The sequence below is a fragment of the Scyliorhinus canicula genome, chromosome 10 (genome assembly GCF_902713615.1).
Source record: "Scyliorhinus canicula chromosome 10, sScyCan1.1, whole genome shotgun sequence".
In the NCBI taxonomy this organism is placed as follows: domain Eukaryota; kingdom Metazoa; phylum Chordata; class Chondrichthyes; order Carcharhiniformes; family Scyliorhinidae; genus Scyliorhinus; species Scyliorhinus canicula.
This window is the reverse complement of record NC_052155.1, coordinates 120,522,927-120,538,519: the sequence shown is the minus strand read 5'-3', so window position 1 is coordinate 120,538,519 and position 15,593 is coordinate 120,522,927. Positions and strand designations below refer to the sequence as shown.

Below are 15,593 nucleotides of genomic sequence, written 5' to 3'. Positions count from 1 at the left end.
TGACAGTGGTTATGCTGCAGTTGACTTCAATGTTCCAACCTTGACAAGAAGGGAAAGAAGTCTTGATCGCTATCCATTAACCTCAGCTAGAAAGTAAATAAATATTGGGTGAAGGCAGGGTATGGTTTGGGTTGTCTACCATTTCCTTACTATCCGCTTTGCTCCTTATATTTGAATATAATCAGAAAATGCTGGAAATACTCAGCAGATCTGGCAGCATCTGCAGAGTGAGATCCAGGCCATGATCGACCGGCATCGTCACACCCGACTCCGTGATGCGGCAAGGCTCAGAGTGCCTCGCAAGATCTGGATCTTGCCCTCGTTGGGCGAGATCCAGATTAACATATTTCAATGAGCCATTTGGGTTATTTTGATATGTTGGCATTTGATTCTCCCGAGGCGTGTAAATGAACGCCAGCGCCTGGGAGAACTCATCATGACTCTGTTTAGCACTGATCACACCAACGTGAACCAGGTGTAATGGTACTGGGGTCAACTCCCAGGCCATGGGAGTCCCCAAGCTGGTCAGGGTGTAAGCAGGGAGGGACCCTGGCACTCCTGCCAGCCGGGCACCTTGGCAGTGCCACCCTGGCGCTGGGAGGGTGCACTGCCAGGTTGCCCATGCCAGAGATCGGACCCAGGGGTGCCCTGACCTCAAGAAGTATGGGGGGGGGGGTGCTTGGGGACCCCCTAAGAGGTAGGCTGGGGAAGTGGGAAGGGTTGGGGGTGAGGTCTGGAGACCACAGTGGGGAGCCTGAGGGGGGTCTAGAGATCAGGGCTGCATTTTAAAATGGGATTCCGATTTCTTCCTGCACTGACGAGTGAGGTAAGTGCTGCTTGGGGCGTTCCTGACAAAGGCCAGAAAAAAAACCGACAAGAAAGCGCCGAGAAAGACCCCACTATGCGTGCCCAAAACACGTAGCATGTATGGTCTTTTACGACCAAAAAATCGGTGCGAACCCCTCACCGCCTCTGGGACCATAAACGGCTGGATCCCGAGCCGCACATGCGTACAGCTGACAACTTGCAGCAGTCACACCCAGCGCCGGCCCTAGGGTTGCTGGCGCCCCGGGCAAGCTGAACTTCAGCGCCCTTGGGGAGGGGCGGGGCCATGGGGGGGCGGGCCGAGGGGGGGCCGAGGAGGGGCGGGGCCGAGGAGGGGCGGGGGGTCGGACCCGCGGGGGGGGCGGACCCGAGGGGGGGACGGACCCCAGGGGGGGCGGACCCGAATGGGGGCCTGGGGGGGCGGACCCGAGGGCGGGGCGGGGGGGCGGACCCGAGGAGGGGGCGGGGGGGAGCAGACCGAGCGGGGGGGCGGGGCCGCCCTGGGGGAGGGCGGCCACCGCGCATGCGCTGGTTGGCACCGGCCCAACTGCGCATGCGCGGGACCCGAGTCTGGCGCCCCCTAGCACATGGCGCCCCGGGCGACTGCCCGAGTTGCCGGTGCCTTGAGCCGGCCCTGGTCACACCATACAACATGACACCGGCCATGCGCAAACCCGATCCGCAATCCCACAGCTCGCCCGCCGGCCAGTGGCACGGGTCCTGACCGAGTGTGGCAGCGCTGGGCACAGGCCACATCCACCATGCCGGTTCCCTCACTGCTGAGACCACATGTGTCCTGCGCCATTGGGAACTCGGCCCATTGGGGACGGAACACAGCAGGAGGGCCGGCCAATGATGCGCCAGCACCTTTGCAACGGCGTGCGTCGCGATGATACCATTTTGGAGGGGGCGGAGCATGGCTGAACAACATCAAACCGGCTCCGATTTCGGCGTCTTGAGCTCATTCTCCGCCCAATCGTCGAACGCGATTTTACGTTGGACAACGGAGAATTCGGCCCAAGTTCAGTGATGAGGTGGAAAATGAAATGATGAAAGGGCTGATAGTGCAAAGCAAAAAGGAATGATAATGGGACTAGTGAAGAAATAAAAGTTAGATGCAATGGGGACATAGAAACTGGGCGAATGGAATGCAGTCTTTCCAGGAAGCTGAGTTTGTAAGTGTAGTTTAGGATAGTAAATATCTGTTCTGACAACACAGCCTTCCATGCTAGTGCTGTCTTTCTTTTTCCTCAACTGAGGATTCCTCTGAGATCGAAGTTGGCAGGGCCTTTGACCATGTCCATTCCATTTTGCGCACTTCTGCTCTCAATTCTTCCCCTTCCTCCCAGAACCAGGTTCTCCTCGTCTTCTCTTTCATCCCCACCAGCTTCTGTATTCAACAGTATATCCTCCACCATTTAGAACATAGAACAGTACAGCACAGAACAGACCCTTTGGCCCTCGATGTTGTGCCGAGCAATGACCACCCCACTCAAACCCACGTATCCACCCTATACCCGTAACCCAACAACCCCCCTTAACGTTACTTTTTAGGACACTACGGGCAATTTAGCATGGCCAATCCACCTAACCCGCACATCTTTGGACTGTGGGAGGAAACCAGAGCACCCGGAGGAAACCCACGCACACACGGGGAGGACGTTCAGACTCCGCACAGACAGTGACCCAGCCGGGAACCGAACCTGGGACCCTGGAGCTGTGAAGCATTTACGCTAACCACCATGCTACCGTGCTGCCCCCTTACACTTCCAGCATGTTGCCACTACCAAACACACATTTCTCTCTTTGTCCTTTCAAAATGCTGAAGAAATGTTCCATCCAAACTATCCTGATCCACTCCTCAGTCGCTGCCAACACACCCTCCCTTCCCACAAGACTTTTCCATGCAAGTGGAGGAGAGACAATACCTGCGTTTTTACTTCCTTTCTTCTCGCCACCCAAAACCTCAAACACTCCTAGGTCAGTGATTTACTTATACCTCTTTCGATTCAGTGTACTTTGGTTTCAGTCTTGTGTTTACTGCTAACTGTGAGATCTCCTCTACGTTGTAGATCAAATGCAGGTTGGGTGACCTCTTTGTAGAATAGATCTGTTCAGCCCTTGAGCTTGACCCCAAACTTCAATCACCTGATGATCTGTTCTCCATCTTGCTCCTACTCTGAGCATCTCCATCTCCAGTCCCTTAGTGGTCCGGTGAAGCTCAATGCAAACTCAAGGAACAGCACCTCGTCTTTCAACTAGGTAGTTTAAAGCCTTCTGGACTCAACACTGAGCTCAACAATTTTCGATCATACCCTGCCACCATTTTGTTTCTGTTCTCTTTGCCGTTTTTGTTTTTTTCTCTCTCTTCTATCTTTTCCTTTCAGATGGTACTGTTCATGATTCACACCTACTCTAGCCACATTTTTTGCTTCTTGACTTGGTTCCATTTCAACTTGTATCATTAATTCCTTTGTCATTTAATCTCCTGCCTTCCAGCCTTTTGTTTGTTTTTCAAGCCTTCATAGTTCACTTGTTTAGAACATATTAATCTCTAATTTCTCCACTTTTGACTGGTGCATGTTAAGGTAGCCAGCCCGCACTCCTGTCCTTCCACCTCCATGGCTTGGAAGAGTATTTCAGATATCTCCACCGCCTCCCATATCCTCAGTTTTTATGGAATCAGGCCATTCTGTTAATGAATATGATACACAGCACCTCAGGGGAGTTGTGAACCACAGGGGATCTCTAGGTCTGAGTTGGCAACCAAGAAAAAAACATCCATTCTTGCCTTCTTATGAAGTCGTCAATCAACCACAGCCATTCACAGTTTCAATTTCAGCAATTGTTTTATTGAATTCACAAATTTAATATTTAAATTTTTATCCAAGGAAACATGCATTGGCATTGAAAAGCCACACCAAAGAAATAATAACTTAATACAAGATATAGCGATGAGAGTCAAACAAAATTTATAATAATAATAACCTTTTATTGTCACAAGTATGAAGTTACTGTGAAAAGCCCCTGGTCGCCACATTCTAGCACCTGTTGGGGTAAGCTGGTACAGGAATTGAATCCGCGCTGCTGGCCTTGTTCTGCATCACAAACCAGTTATCTAGCCTACTGAGCTACACTCCCTTCTACAACGATGGGTGGAATTCAATGGAAAAACGTCTTATGTTAATTTGTGGATTTTTCAGGGAATGTCCTGCCGGCGTGTTCCCTGCCGCTATCCAGTGACATTTAGTCACTTTGGGTCCTGGGGAGTCTCTCACCGGTTTAGCCCACACTTGAAATTTTTTTCAGCACTGGGGAGCTGAACAAAGCAATCGAGTTGCCATTTTGAAAGGGTGCCCCAATCTCAAAGTGAGCATGGGTCCCCCACACTCCCCACCCATGGGCAGTGACAAACCCCCCCCCACACACACACACGGGCACTCCATCACCCTCCTCTCCACCAAAGGAGGACACCTGCTACGGGGTTCCTGGGGGACGCCCCTCTTCAGGCCCCCCCATGCTCCCTTACAGGCCTCCTCCCTTCCAAGAACACCACCCCTCACCCTCCCAACTTCCCAGAGGCTCCTACGTACTTGACAGGTAACCCCCCCAACCGTCAACCACCCCGCCACCCTCCTTTCATGGGCATGTCCCCCTCAGACCCTTGGAAGTGCCATCATGGCACCCAGGCACATGCCAGGGTGTCGGTGCCAGGTGGGCATGCCAAGGGGCCCGCGTTCCAGAGGGATGGCCAGGGAGACACCCTGCACTGACCCTCACCACCCATGGCTCTCCGATTTAACCACCACCCCCCCCCTTCCTGGGTCCCGTCCCACCTGGTCCATGTTTGTGTGGATCAGTGCTGAACGGCGCCCGGCTGTGGCCTTGCTAGGGAGGCCGGTAGATCACGGGTAAGCTAGCTGAAGTGGGTTTAAAATTGACTTTGGCGAGCGCCGTGTGGTCACGCCCCTTTTGGGCGTGATTCCGACTCCAACGTCTCGTGGGATTTGGCTAGATCCTGCGAGGCCTGAAGGCTGCCGAGAAGCTCGCGGGAGGCCTCTTACAGCAACTACCGGGTGTGTTGCATTCTTGCTTCAGCGTGGTGGGTTGAGTCCTATGTTAACATTTCCTGAAGAGCTAAGTATATTAGCCATTCTTGAAATTCAGCCAATAATTCATAATGAGGTAATATGGCAACTGGATCAACAAATCAGGCACCTGATTTTTTTTCCTGATGACCTCAGGCAATGTTAACACAACTTACTGAGGGAAGAAAAAGCTTTGTTTGACATCTCTTTAACCTTGTAATAAGTTATTTCTTCGATGTGTTTTTCTTCAATGTGCGCTATTCTTCGACCTCTCGCTCGAGTGAAACGAGGCTATTGAATAGCCTGAGAGGCCAAAAACGAGAAACATGCCATGCACCAAACATTGCGATGCAACCGCCTGCTCCCGTAGGCGAAATCGGGACCTCGCCGTAGCCTGGTGAGAAACCAAGTATTGTCACTTAACCCCTATTTCTATACAATTAACGGAAGCTAACCGTTTCCCAACTCGCGCTTCCCGTCTCCAGTTCATTAAATCTACATAGCAGCCATTTTCTATTTTTATTTCAAATTTGCAGCATTGATGGTACTTTGCATTTGCCCGTGCTTGAATAGTCTGCACATTACCTGTATGTACACATGAGAATAGTTAACTGATGAACAGACAGGAGGATGGAGCTATACGCATGAGCTATCGCCTTCTGATTTAGAGAGAGTAGAAAGTACATTGAGGATTAAGATAATTTGCTGAAGGCCGGCAACAGGTCAAGCATGAGGTAGTTCCCAACAAGATTCTTGATTTTTGGCCTTTTTGCCTAGTTTCTGGGGGGTTTTTTTTTTTACACATCCCATCAGTTTGATAATATAAGGTACTCGCATTAAAATGACGCCAAGAAAAGCCAGCGGAAAGAAGACTATGGATAGAAATTTGTTGGCGGACTCGGCAGCTTCACGAGGCTTCTCAGTGGAGAAAATGGCTGTGACTGTAACTCTGGCCACTCCAATCATGGCCGATATGCTTGCTGGTGTACGAGCAACAGAGTTCGAGAAACAGTTCGAGAAGCAGTGGAGTATTATGTCTGGAGACCTTCAAAAGTCAATTGAGAAAGCCCTGGGTCCCGTAGAGTGGAAAGTGGAAAGAACCTTGAGAAGGTAAAGGAACATGGTGACGTGATTAAGGGTATGGAAGCAGCTTTGGCAAAGCGCGGCGAGCAAATTTCCTCACTGGAGGCTGAGATCTCTCTGGTGGCCAGTGAGAATAAGATGCTGAGGGCTAAGGTTGACTGTCAGGATCTACCAAGTTGTTGGAGCTGAGCTGTCAAGGAGGCGGGCCGCTTTCAACAAGGCCAAAGCCGCCCAGTATAAGAGTAGTGTTCAGTTTGGGGTGATGTACCGAGTGAGGCCTCGAGTAGCATTTGAGTTGAAAGACTTATTTTGATGCACCGAAGGAGGCGGATGCCTTTGTTAAAAAGCATGGGCTCGATTTGAGTAATTGTGTGTTCTTTTGAGGTTTCTAATTATTGAAGATGGGAAGGAATATTGGGGACCCTTGCATATATGTGTTGTTATTTCTTTGTTCTTGGGTAGGATGATTGTTTCACGTGTTGGATCTTGGTGTGGGGCTTAATGTTATGAGGGATGTTGGTTTATATACTATGGTTGCTACAGGAGATATATAGTTCCAGGTGGGAATATGTTTTTCAAATAATTTTTGTTTTACTCTGTGTCCATGGGACAGGCAGCAGTTTTTTATTTTGTTTTTACCCTGGGCGGCGCTGTCCTGTAAGCAGTAAAGTCAGTTAGCTAAGGGGAGCAAGGTGAGGATAGTTTTTTTTTATTTTATTTATATTTTTAATTAGGGGGAAATGTAGCATGTCCAATCCACCTACCCTGCACATCTTTGGGATGTGGGGGTGAGACCCACCCAGACACGGGGAGAATGTGCAAACTCCACACAGACAGTGACCCAGGGCCGGGATCGAACCTGGGTCCTCGGCACCCTGATACAGCAGTGCTAACCACTGTGCCGCCCGCAGGGTGGGGAGAGTAGCTGCAGCTTATTACACCAGTTTAATTTTGGATATTGAGCTTAGTGTTTTTGTTTTGTTTGGAGTTGAGGGTAGGTGGGAGGAGATATTTAATGTTACCGATGTAAACATTTGGAAGGTGTGCTGTTTGGGGGTGGGAAGGTGGGGGAGAGGTGGGGTGGTAGGCTTAGTTTGCTGACGGTGACTAAAAATTTTTCTTTGTTTTGTTCTGCTGGTGAGTTTGGCAGCCATCTTGGGTGGGCCTTGTGCCTGTACCCTTTGAGTAATTGCTTGAACATCGGTTTTGGTGGAAATGGCTGACTCCAGGATAAGGGGGTGGGAGGCCCCCAATTCGGTTGGTCACCTGGAATATAGGGGGTTAGGTGACCCAGTGAAAAGGTCGAGGGTAGTTGCTCACCTTAAGAGTTTGAGTGCTGTTGTTGTGTTTTTGCAGGAAACTCATTTGCGGGTAAGGGACCAGAGCAGATTGCTGAAGGGGTGGGTGGACCAGGTATTTCATTCAGGCTTTGACAGTAAGGCCCAGAGGACAGCGAGTTTGATCAATAAACGGGGGTGGTGGGTGTTCTAGCTTATAAGACCATGGCAGACCCCAACAGCAGGTATGTGATGGTAAGTGGGTCTTTGACAGGCGCCTTGGTGCTTCTGGTCAATGTCTGCACCAAATTGGGATGTTTCGGTGTTTATTAGGAGGTTCCTGACGTGGACTCGCATCAAATAATTTTGGGAGGGGATTTAAATTGTGTACTAGATCTGAAGATGGATTGATCTAACCCACTTCACTGGCTCCATCAGGGGTAGACAATGCATGGTTAGCTTTTATAGAGTCCAGGGGGTGCAGACCCATGACATTTTTTACATTCAAGAGATAAGGAATTTGTTTTCCCACGTTCATCAGGTTCACCCTAGAATTGACTTTTTTCTGGTGGGTAGGTCCCTTCTCCCTGGCTGAGGAAGGCAGAGTACTCAGCTATTGTAATTTGGGACCATGCCCACAATTTATGGACTTAATTCTGGAGTTGCGTCCCTCTCAGCGACCCTGTGGAGGTTGGATGCAGCATTATTAGCAGATAAGGTGCTGCATAAAAGACTGATCCAGAAGGTGAGATCACAGGGAATTGTAGGTAGAGTACAGTATGGAATTGAAGATTAGCTAACTGGCAGAAAGCACAGGGTCGAAATAAATGGATCCTTCTCTTGCTGGCGAACTGTAACCAGTGTTGTGCAGCAGGGATCAGTCCTCGGGCCTCTACTGTTTACAATTTATATAAATGATCTGCAAGCAGGAACAGAGAGTAACGTAGCAACATTTGCGGATGAGAATGGCAGAGGCTGGTGGACTCTATCCTTGAGGTGGACCTTCAGTATTCAATTGACCCTACCCTGGAGTTGCTGGCAAGCAGGATGAGGTTGCAGATGCAGTTTGAATTGTTGTCAACAGGTAAGGCAGTAGGCCAGCTGCAACACTCGAGCGAGGTATTTTATGAATATGGGAAGAAGGCCAGTCATCTTTTAGCCCTTCACCTTGGGCGGCAGGGCAGTTTCCTGGGAGATCATACAGGTTAGGGATACGAGTGCCAGTCTGACCTTCGCCCCAGACAAAGTCAACACGGCTTTCAAGACGTTTTGCAAGAATCTTTATAGGTCAGTGCCCCCAGAGGAGGGTTCAGAAAAAGCCAAATTTTTATGAGTTCCCCTTTTCATTGGTGGAGATGGAAAGGAGGGAGGAGCTGGAGGCCCCGCTAAGTTCTGAGGAGATACTGAAAGGTTTTGGACAATGCAAACGGGTAAAACCACTGGCCCTGATGGGTTCTTCATCGAGTTCTATAAGAGGTTTGCGGGTCAGTTGATTCTATTAATATTGAACGTGTTCACCAACTCTTTGTCCCAGGGTTTATTGCTTGCTACACTTGCACAGACTTCTATTTCTCTCATCCTGAAGAAGGACAAAGACCCCACGGAATGTAGGTCATATCAACGTAGGTGTCAATGTGCTAGCCGAGGTGTTGGAAATGCAATTAGAGTCCTGTCTCCCAGAGGTTGTTGTGGAAGACCAGACCGGCTTTGTCAAGGGTCAGCAATTGTCGGCCAATATACAACAGTTGCATATTGTTCTTTCCCCCTCTCCTGTGTCGGAGCCAGAGGTGATTGTCCATGGTTTTAATGTACAAAGCTAGTGTCCGCACTAATGCCTTGAGCTCTGAGTACGTTTTGTTCAACAAGAGTACAAGACTGGGGTGTCCACTATCTCTGCTTTTGTTTGCCTTACCGATGGAACCTCAGGATCCGAAGAGTGTTTCTCCAGAGGGATACACAGTTGGGGGGGGGGGTAGGAGGTTTAGTGTTATCCAAACAGCTATTTTCTTACTGGGTGGCCAACATCGAGAAGGATTTGGGGCAGGTTAGCGATCCGAGTTCCAAATGGGGACAGATGGAGGCAATCTCCAGTTTGGGTGCCTTGGTGACTGCCTCACGTCCGTTCTCCCCTGCAAGGTTTTCTTCAAACCCAGTAGTAATATCCGCCCTGAGGATATGGAAGCAATTTAAACAACATTTTAAGCTTAGCTCCATGTCATTGTTGGCCCCTATTTGTATAACCATCTTTTTGATATCAAGTTTAGATTTGATGTTTCGGTTGTGAGAGGGGAAGCGTCTTGAGAGGTTTGGGGTCTTGTTCGTGGTGGTTTTCCAGCTTTGAGGAGCTCTAGGTAAAGTTTCAACTTTCTGGGGCGAACTTGTTCCAATACTTCCAGATTCGTAACTTTGTACAAAAAACATCATCGTCCCTCCTGTTGAGGAGGGTTCTGTCTTTAGCCGAGTCTGGTGGGGGAAATATTTTGGATATCTATGATCAGATCTTATCAGTGTAGTCGGCCCCAGTGAATGAGGTAAAGGCAAAGTTGGACAGGGAATTGGGACCCATTTTTGGAGTGAGGCCCTTCAGAAGAGAAACCCCACGTCCTCCTGAGCACAGCTCAGCCTGATCCAGTTTAAGGTGGTGCATAGAGCTCATCTGACCAAGACTAAGATGAGTGGTTATTTCAAAGTGTAACTTGTAACATCCGTTTTATATGATATTGTTAAAAATTAAAATTCTTCAATAAAAGTATATATTTTTTAATAATCTGCTAAAAATGAACTTTCACAAATATTAACCCCACAAGGAAAATATGATTATATGGACTGTATAGTTTTTTTAATGTACCTAAATGACAATGGCTGATGAAACTAAAGACTGAATTGTTTGTTTCTCTAGATACCATTGGCAGCAACATGGATTCCAAAGAGGACAGCTTAAATTCTCTGACTCCAGTACTGAGGATAAGCCAACTGGATGCTTTTGAACTGGACGGAGCCTTAGAACAACTCGTGTGGTCCCAGTTTGTCCAGTGTTTTCAATGTTTCAAACCTGGTTTGTTAACACACTTTGAACCAGAACTGAAAGCTTTTCTACAAATTTTGTTGTGGAGATTTACAGTCTATTCTAAAAATGCAACAGTTGGTCAGACACTTCTGAACATCAAATATAAAAATGACTTATCTCGGGGACCAAAGTACCAGCCAATGAGTAAACATCAGAAATTATGGTATGCGTTATGCACTATTGGGGGCAAATGGTTGCAAGAGAGAGCCCACAATTTATTTAGTAATCGCCCTCCAGAGTCAAGCATTCATAAGATGAAATATTTCATTACTTTTACAATTGGACTTTTGAAGGTGGCTGGACTACTGAATTTTCTCATCTTTCTTCAGAAGGGTAGATTTGCCACATTTCCAGAACGACTCCTGGGAATCAGAGCAGTTTTCTCCAGACCTCAGGGTTTTCGTCAAGTTGGCTTTGAATACATGAATCGTGAACTTTTGTGGCACGGCTTTGCTGAATTCCTAATCTTTCTTCTGCCACTGATCAATGCAAGAAAACTGAAAACTGTTGTCTCATCGTGGTTCCTTCCAGTAGGTCATCACCGCGATAATGATGGCACACTAGCTATCCACTGTAAAGAATGTGCCCTTTGTGGTGATTGGCCAACAATGCCTCATACAATTGGTTGTAAGCATGTTTTTTGTTATTATTGCATTAAGAGTAATTACCTATCTGATGCTTACTTCACTTGCCCAAAATGCAACAGTGAAGTCCAAAATTTAGTACCTTTAATACCTGAAGTTTTCAAGTCAGTCTGATTCAAATATGCCTAAATCCCACTTCAGGATTTGAATACAGTGGGTAGGATTTTCTGGCCTTTCACACTGGTGGGATCTTGCAGTCCTGCTGATGGCGTACCCCCACCGCATGTTTCATGGTGGTGAGGGGTGCATTCAACGGGAAGCCCCATTGACAACGGTGAAACCAGAAGATCGCACCACCAGCCACTGCAGAACACCCTGTGGAGCGGGAAGAAAATCCCACCCACAATCTGGCCTGACATTTCAGTGCAATATTTCAATTGTTGAAGATGCCATCTTTTGGATAAGAAGTTAAAATAAGGCCACAAAGGGCAGCACGGTGGCACAGTGGTTAGCATTGCTGCCTATGGCGCTGAGGACCCGGGTTCAAATCCCGGCCCTGGGTCACTGTCTGTGTGGAGTTTGCACATTCTCCCCGTGTCTGCGTGGGTTTCGCCCCCACAACCCAAAAGATGTGCAGGATAGGTGGATTGGCCACGTTAAAATTGCCCCTTAATTGGAAAAAATAATTAGGTACTCTAAATTAATAAAAATAAAATAAAAAAATAAGGCCACAATTACCTGCTTAAATGGATGTGAAAGATTACATGGTACTATCCACAGAGCAGGCAGTGCGTGCTCCCAGTATCTTAGCCAAAGTTCTTCCCTCAACCAATCCTATCATTAGAAACAGTTTAGGCTACGTTTTAAGTTGTGCCGATTTTCAGATATCCTGAGGACATCATAAATGCAATTATTTTCTCAAAATAATCAAAATAACCAGTTATACATTTTTGGCTGCAGCACTCGAGATCTTTTCTAAATAATTCACAGCAGAAATCATTTACCTTCCACTTCTGTATTTTGCTACCTCTCAGTTAAGACCAAATTATATTGTTATGTTCCTTTGCTATTAGTGTGTCTTTTCTGTGTTTTAGGAATCTAACCTACTCAATACAAGTACATGAATGAAATTAAGATAATTTCATTGCCAACTGACTATTGTGTTAATACATTGTGCATTACAGAAGCATAGTCATTTGTTTTGATTAATTTGAGATCCCTTGTCCCAAGTATCATAATTTCACCAATAACACACAAATTCTTGAAAAATGACCTCAATGTACTCGGTATTTGCGTACCCAGCCCGAAGTAATTTGCTTTTGAAATTCACTGTTTATTATCCTGAGTCCTGTATCTCAACTATATTTGAGTATCTAATTTGTCCTAACCTTAAATTTTGCGTATGGAAAATAACCATTTCTGTAGTGAAGTGATGATAGAAAAGCAGTGAAAATAGTTGGAGTAGCTTTTAGGACTATTAGTCCACCTGCTTGATGGGGAAGAGGATGGGACACAAATGCCTATTAATTTCCATAAAATTTTACAAGATAGTATATTACTAGGTCCATTGTGCCTGCCCTGAGCGTGAACATATTCCCCATATTGTTTAAAAAATATATATATTTTCCAAATATTTATCCACTTCACTTTCTATTCTATTATGGACTCTGCATCTAACATGATTTCTAATCAGCTAATTCGCTTCTTGGCAACATTCAGAAAGATTCAAAACATTCAAAAATTCTAGCTGTCCTTAATTTTGGTGATTTTAGTCTGGCCAAAATTTCCAATAATCCTTGTAACTAAAGCCTCAACCCTGGTGTATATATGTTACTACATCCCCTGTACCCTCTTCAAAGCCTCAACATTGTTTGTAATTTTAGGCACCCCAAACATTATTACAACAGTAGTGAGACCAATAAATTATGTAGGTTTTTTATTCCATGCCCCTTTTTACAAAACCGAGGATATCAAATGACCCATGTTTTTTTTTGCAGCTTAATCAATTTTAGGAGTGGAATAAAGATTTCATTGAACTCCTGAGTCTATCAGTTCTTAGAATTTTACTATTGTGCATGTATTTTATCTCTTTATTCTTCATCCCAAAATATAACACACCGCATTTCTCTACGTCAAATTTGATCCAACATTTATAAGCTCATCTATTAACCCTTGAGGTCATTTCAGGTACTCAAGATAATAGACACTACATTTGGGTCACCTGCAAATTTTGACAGTCTCCGTCTGCAAGTTCAAATCGCTTAAATATTTCAGTATAATTCGCAAAATGTTTTCGATAAAAATATCAATGCAAAATTATTTGGTTATTTAATTGGTCCAGAATTTAGTAAGTTTTACACTTTGGATGCCAATATTACTTCCATAATGATACATTAGCAACTTGAAGGCACAATGAGTTGGAGTCACACTTGATCTGTGGAGGCAGGCTGACTAACTTTATTGAAGTAAAAGAGTGTTGCATCAAATGCTTTTCTTTTATCAATGATCATTGCCTCTTTTAAACTTCAGGGTGGAGGGTTTCAGAAAATAATAGCTAATTGATCTTTTTCAAATCTGGGGAAGATGGTGTATTCATTTTAGGAGTACGTTTGTTGGCGGATGTTGTGTCCATTTACATTAATAAAATGGTGATTCACACAAATATCTATTATATTAAGTTTATTGTATTAGTTCATTGCTTACGAGAGAAAATATGTAAACACTATGTATAAAGCCCTGCAGGAGAAATAGAATGGGTTCTCGAACCATTTGTACTTCCTGTTACCTTAGTATGAATCTGTTCCTTCATTTATTGTCACCCAAAAATACTATTGTGATTGTTCGTGCTTTGAGTTATATTTTACCATGAAGTATATCATTCATTATATAAGGGCATATACAGCAGCTTTCCTTCTAGATGCTGGCAGTAAGTAATTCATCAGTTTCTCTGAGAAAACCAATTTCATTGCAAATATGCAGTAATTTCCAATCTCCCTGAATTGAGATGGGGGAGGGGGAAGCTAACAAACAGGCCCAATAAGAGGAATGTGAAAGAAGAAAAATGCTCTGCTCAGTCTTTTAATGCAAAGGAATACCATCTGCTGTCTCATCAGTTTTGCAAAATAATCAAAAGGCAATCAGCCTGTCATTTCTGTATTCCTTCACTCATCAGTTTACCATTCTGTGTTGACCGTGCTACATGTAGATGATGTCCAGCAGATAAACCTCTGTGTCTACCTCTTTAATAATTCATTATTTTAATCCATTCATTATGCAGCACTTTTTTCCCTTTCACTGTGAAAATTAGTTTTCTTTCTAAATTGATTGGGAGAAAATGTATTTTGGATTTATAGTTTTAAATCATCCATGCTGCCAGAAAGAAGTGGCAGTGTATATTTTATTAGAATAAGAAGCTTTCCATGGCATTTCTCATGGGTACATTTAAGATGTGAAACATGGAGTTCCAGATATGTTACCTGTACTGACCTTTGCTTCTCATCAAGATCTTATTGTTTTCTCTTGCAAGCTTAGCTTATGTAGGTGGTGGGTGAGGGTAGGAACACTTTGACAGTCTGCAATGCTGAGTTGAGACTGATGTGCTTTGTGTTTGCTGTACTTAAGAATATTTTGATTGTGGGACTTGGCTACCACCGCTGTTTGTATGCCAATGTTTGCGATGTCTAGCATACACAGCCAGAGTTTTGAGCACCCCATCCCAGCCTTTAATAGAAGCTGATCTGCGTTTCTCCATGCCTTCAATACAGAAAGAGCAAGACAAAATAAAGTATTACTTTTCCATTTTTTTTTTCCTGTGGCTAATACTCTCCCACTTTCTCTTTATGTTAATCATTGCGTCTCTCACTGCTTCTGGTGCCTTCTCTGATCCTTCAGTGATCCCTGCCAACTGAAACCTTTTCCTTGTGTAGGCTGGGCCTGCTGACATTTCACCCAGCAACCTTCCATACGGAAGACTAGTTACTGAGTGAGAGAGAGCAAGGAGCTAGTCAACACACATTTACCTTTGGTCTATTTCACATGTGCATGTGCCCTTCATATCAAGCAGCAAAACAATGTGCTGAAATTTGATTGAAAAGGTGTCCGGCGATATGTACAAATATTAGACTGAAAGATGCAGAAGCAGAATTAGGCCATTCGGCCGACTGAGTCTGTTCCGCCATTCAATCATGGCTGATATTTTTCTCTTCCCCATTTTCCTGCCTTCTCATAACCCCTGATCCCCTTATTAATCAAGAACCTATCTATCTCTGTCTTAAAGACACTCCGTGACTTGACCTCCAAAGCCTTCTGCAGCAATGAGTTCCATAGATTCACCACCCTCTGGCTGAAGAAATTCCTCATCTCTATTTTAAATGATCGCCCCTTCAGTCTGAGGTTGTGCCCTCGGGTACTAGTTTCTCCTACTATTGGAAACATCCTCTCCATGTTCACTCTATCTAGGCCTCTCGGTATTCTGTAAATTTCAATGAAATACCCCCTCGTCCTTCTAAATTCCGTTGAGTACAGACCCAGAAACCTCAACCGCTCCTCATGACAAGTCCTTCATTCCGAGTATCAATTTTGTGAACGTCCTCTGGGCCCTCTCCAAGGCCAGCACATCCTTCCTTAGATACGGGGCCCAAAACTTCTCACCATATTCCAAATGGGGTCT

General features: G+C 45.5%; 1 protein-coding gene across 6 annotated transcripts in view; it reads left to right on the top strand.

The window, feature by feature from the left end:
* Positions 1-13,595, top strand: part of pex2 (peroxisomal biogenesis factor 2) — a 29,322-nt gene extending 15,727 nt beyond the window's left edge. For 5 of the 6 annotated variants that reach the window (XM_038809661.1, XM_038809658.1, XM_038809659.1 and 2 more), the window contains one exon: positions 10,173-13,595. In XM_038809661.1, coding sequence (XP_038665589.1) covers positions 10,190-11,098 — 909 coding nt within the window. In that variant the 5' untranslated portion in view covers positions 10,173-10,189 and the 3' untranslated portion in view covers positions 11,099-13,595. Of the gene's footprint in view, positions 1-4,328; positions 5,311-10,172 lie in introns of those variants that run through there. The other variant, XM_038809662.1, reaches the window with a different exon arrangement.
* The last annotated feature ends 1,998 nt before the right edge of the window (positions 13,596-15,593 follow it).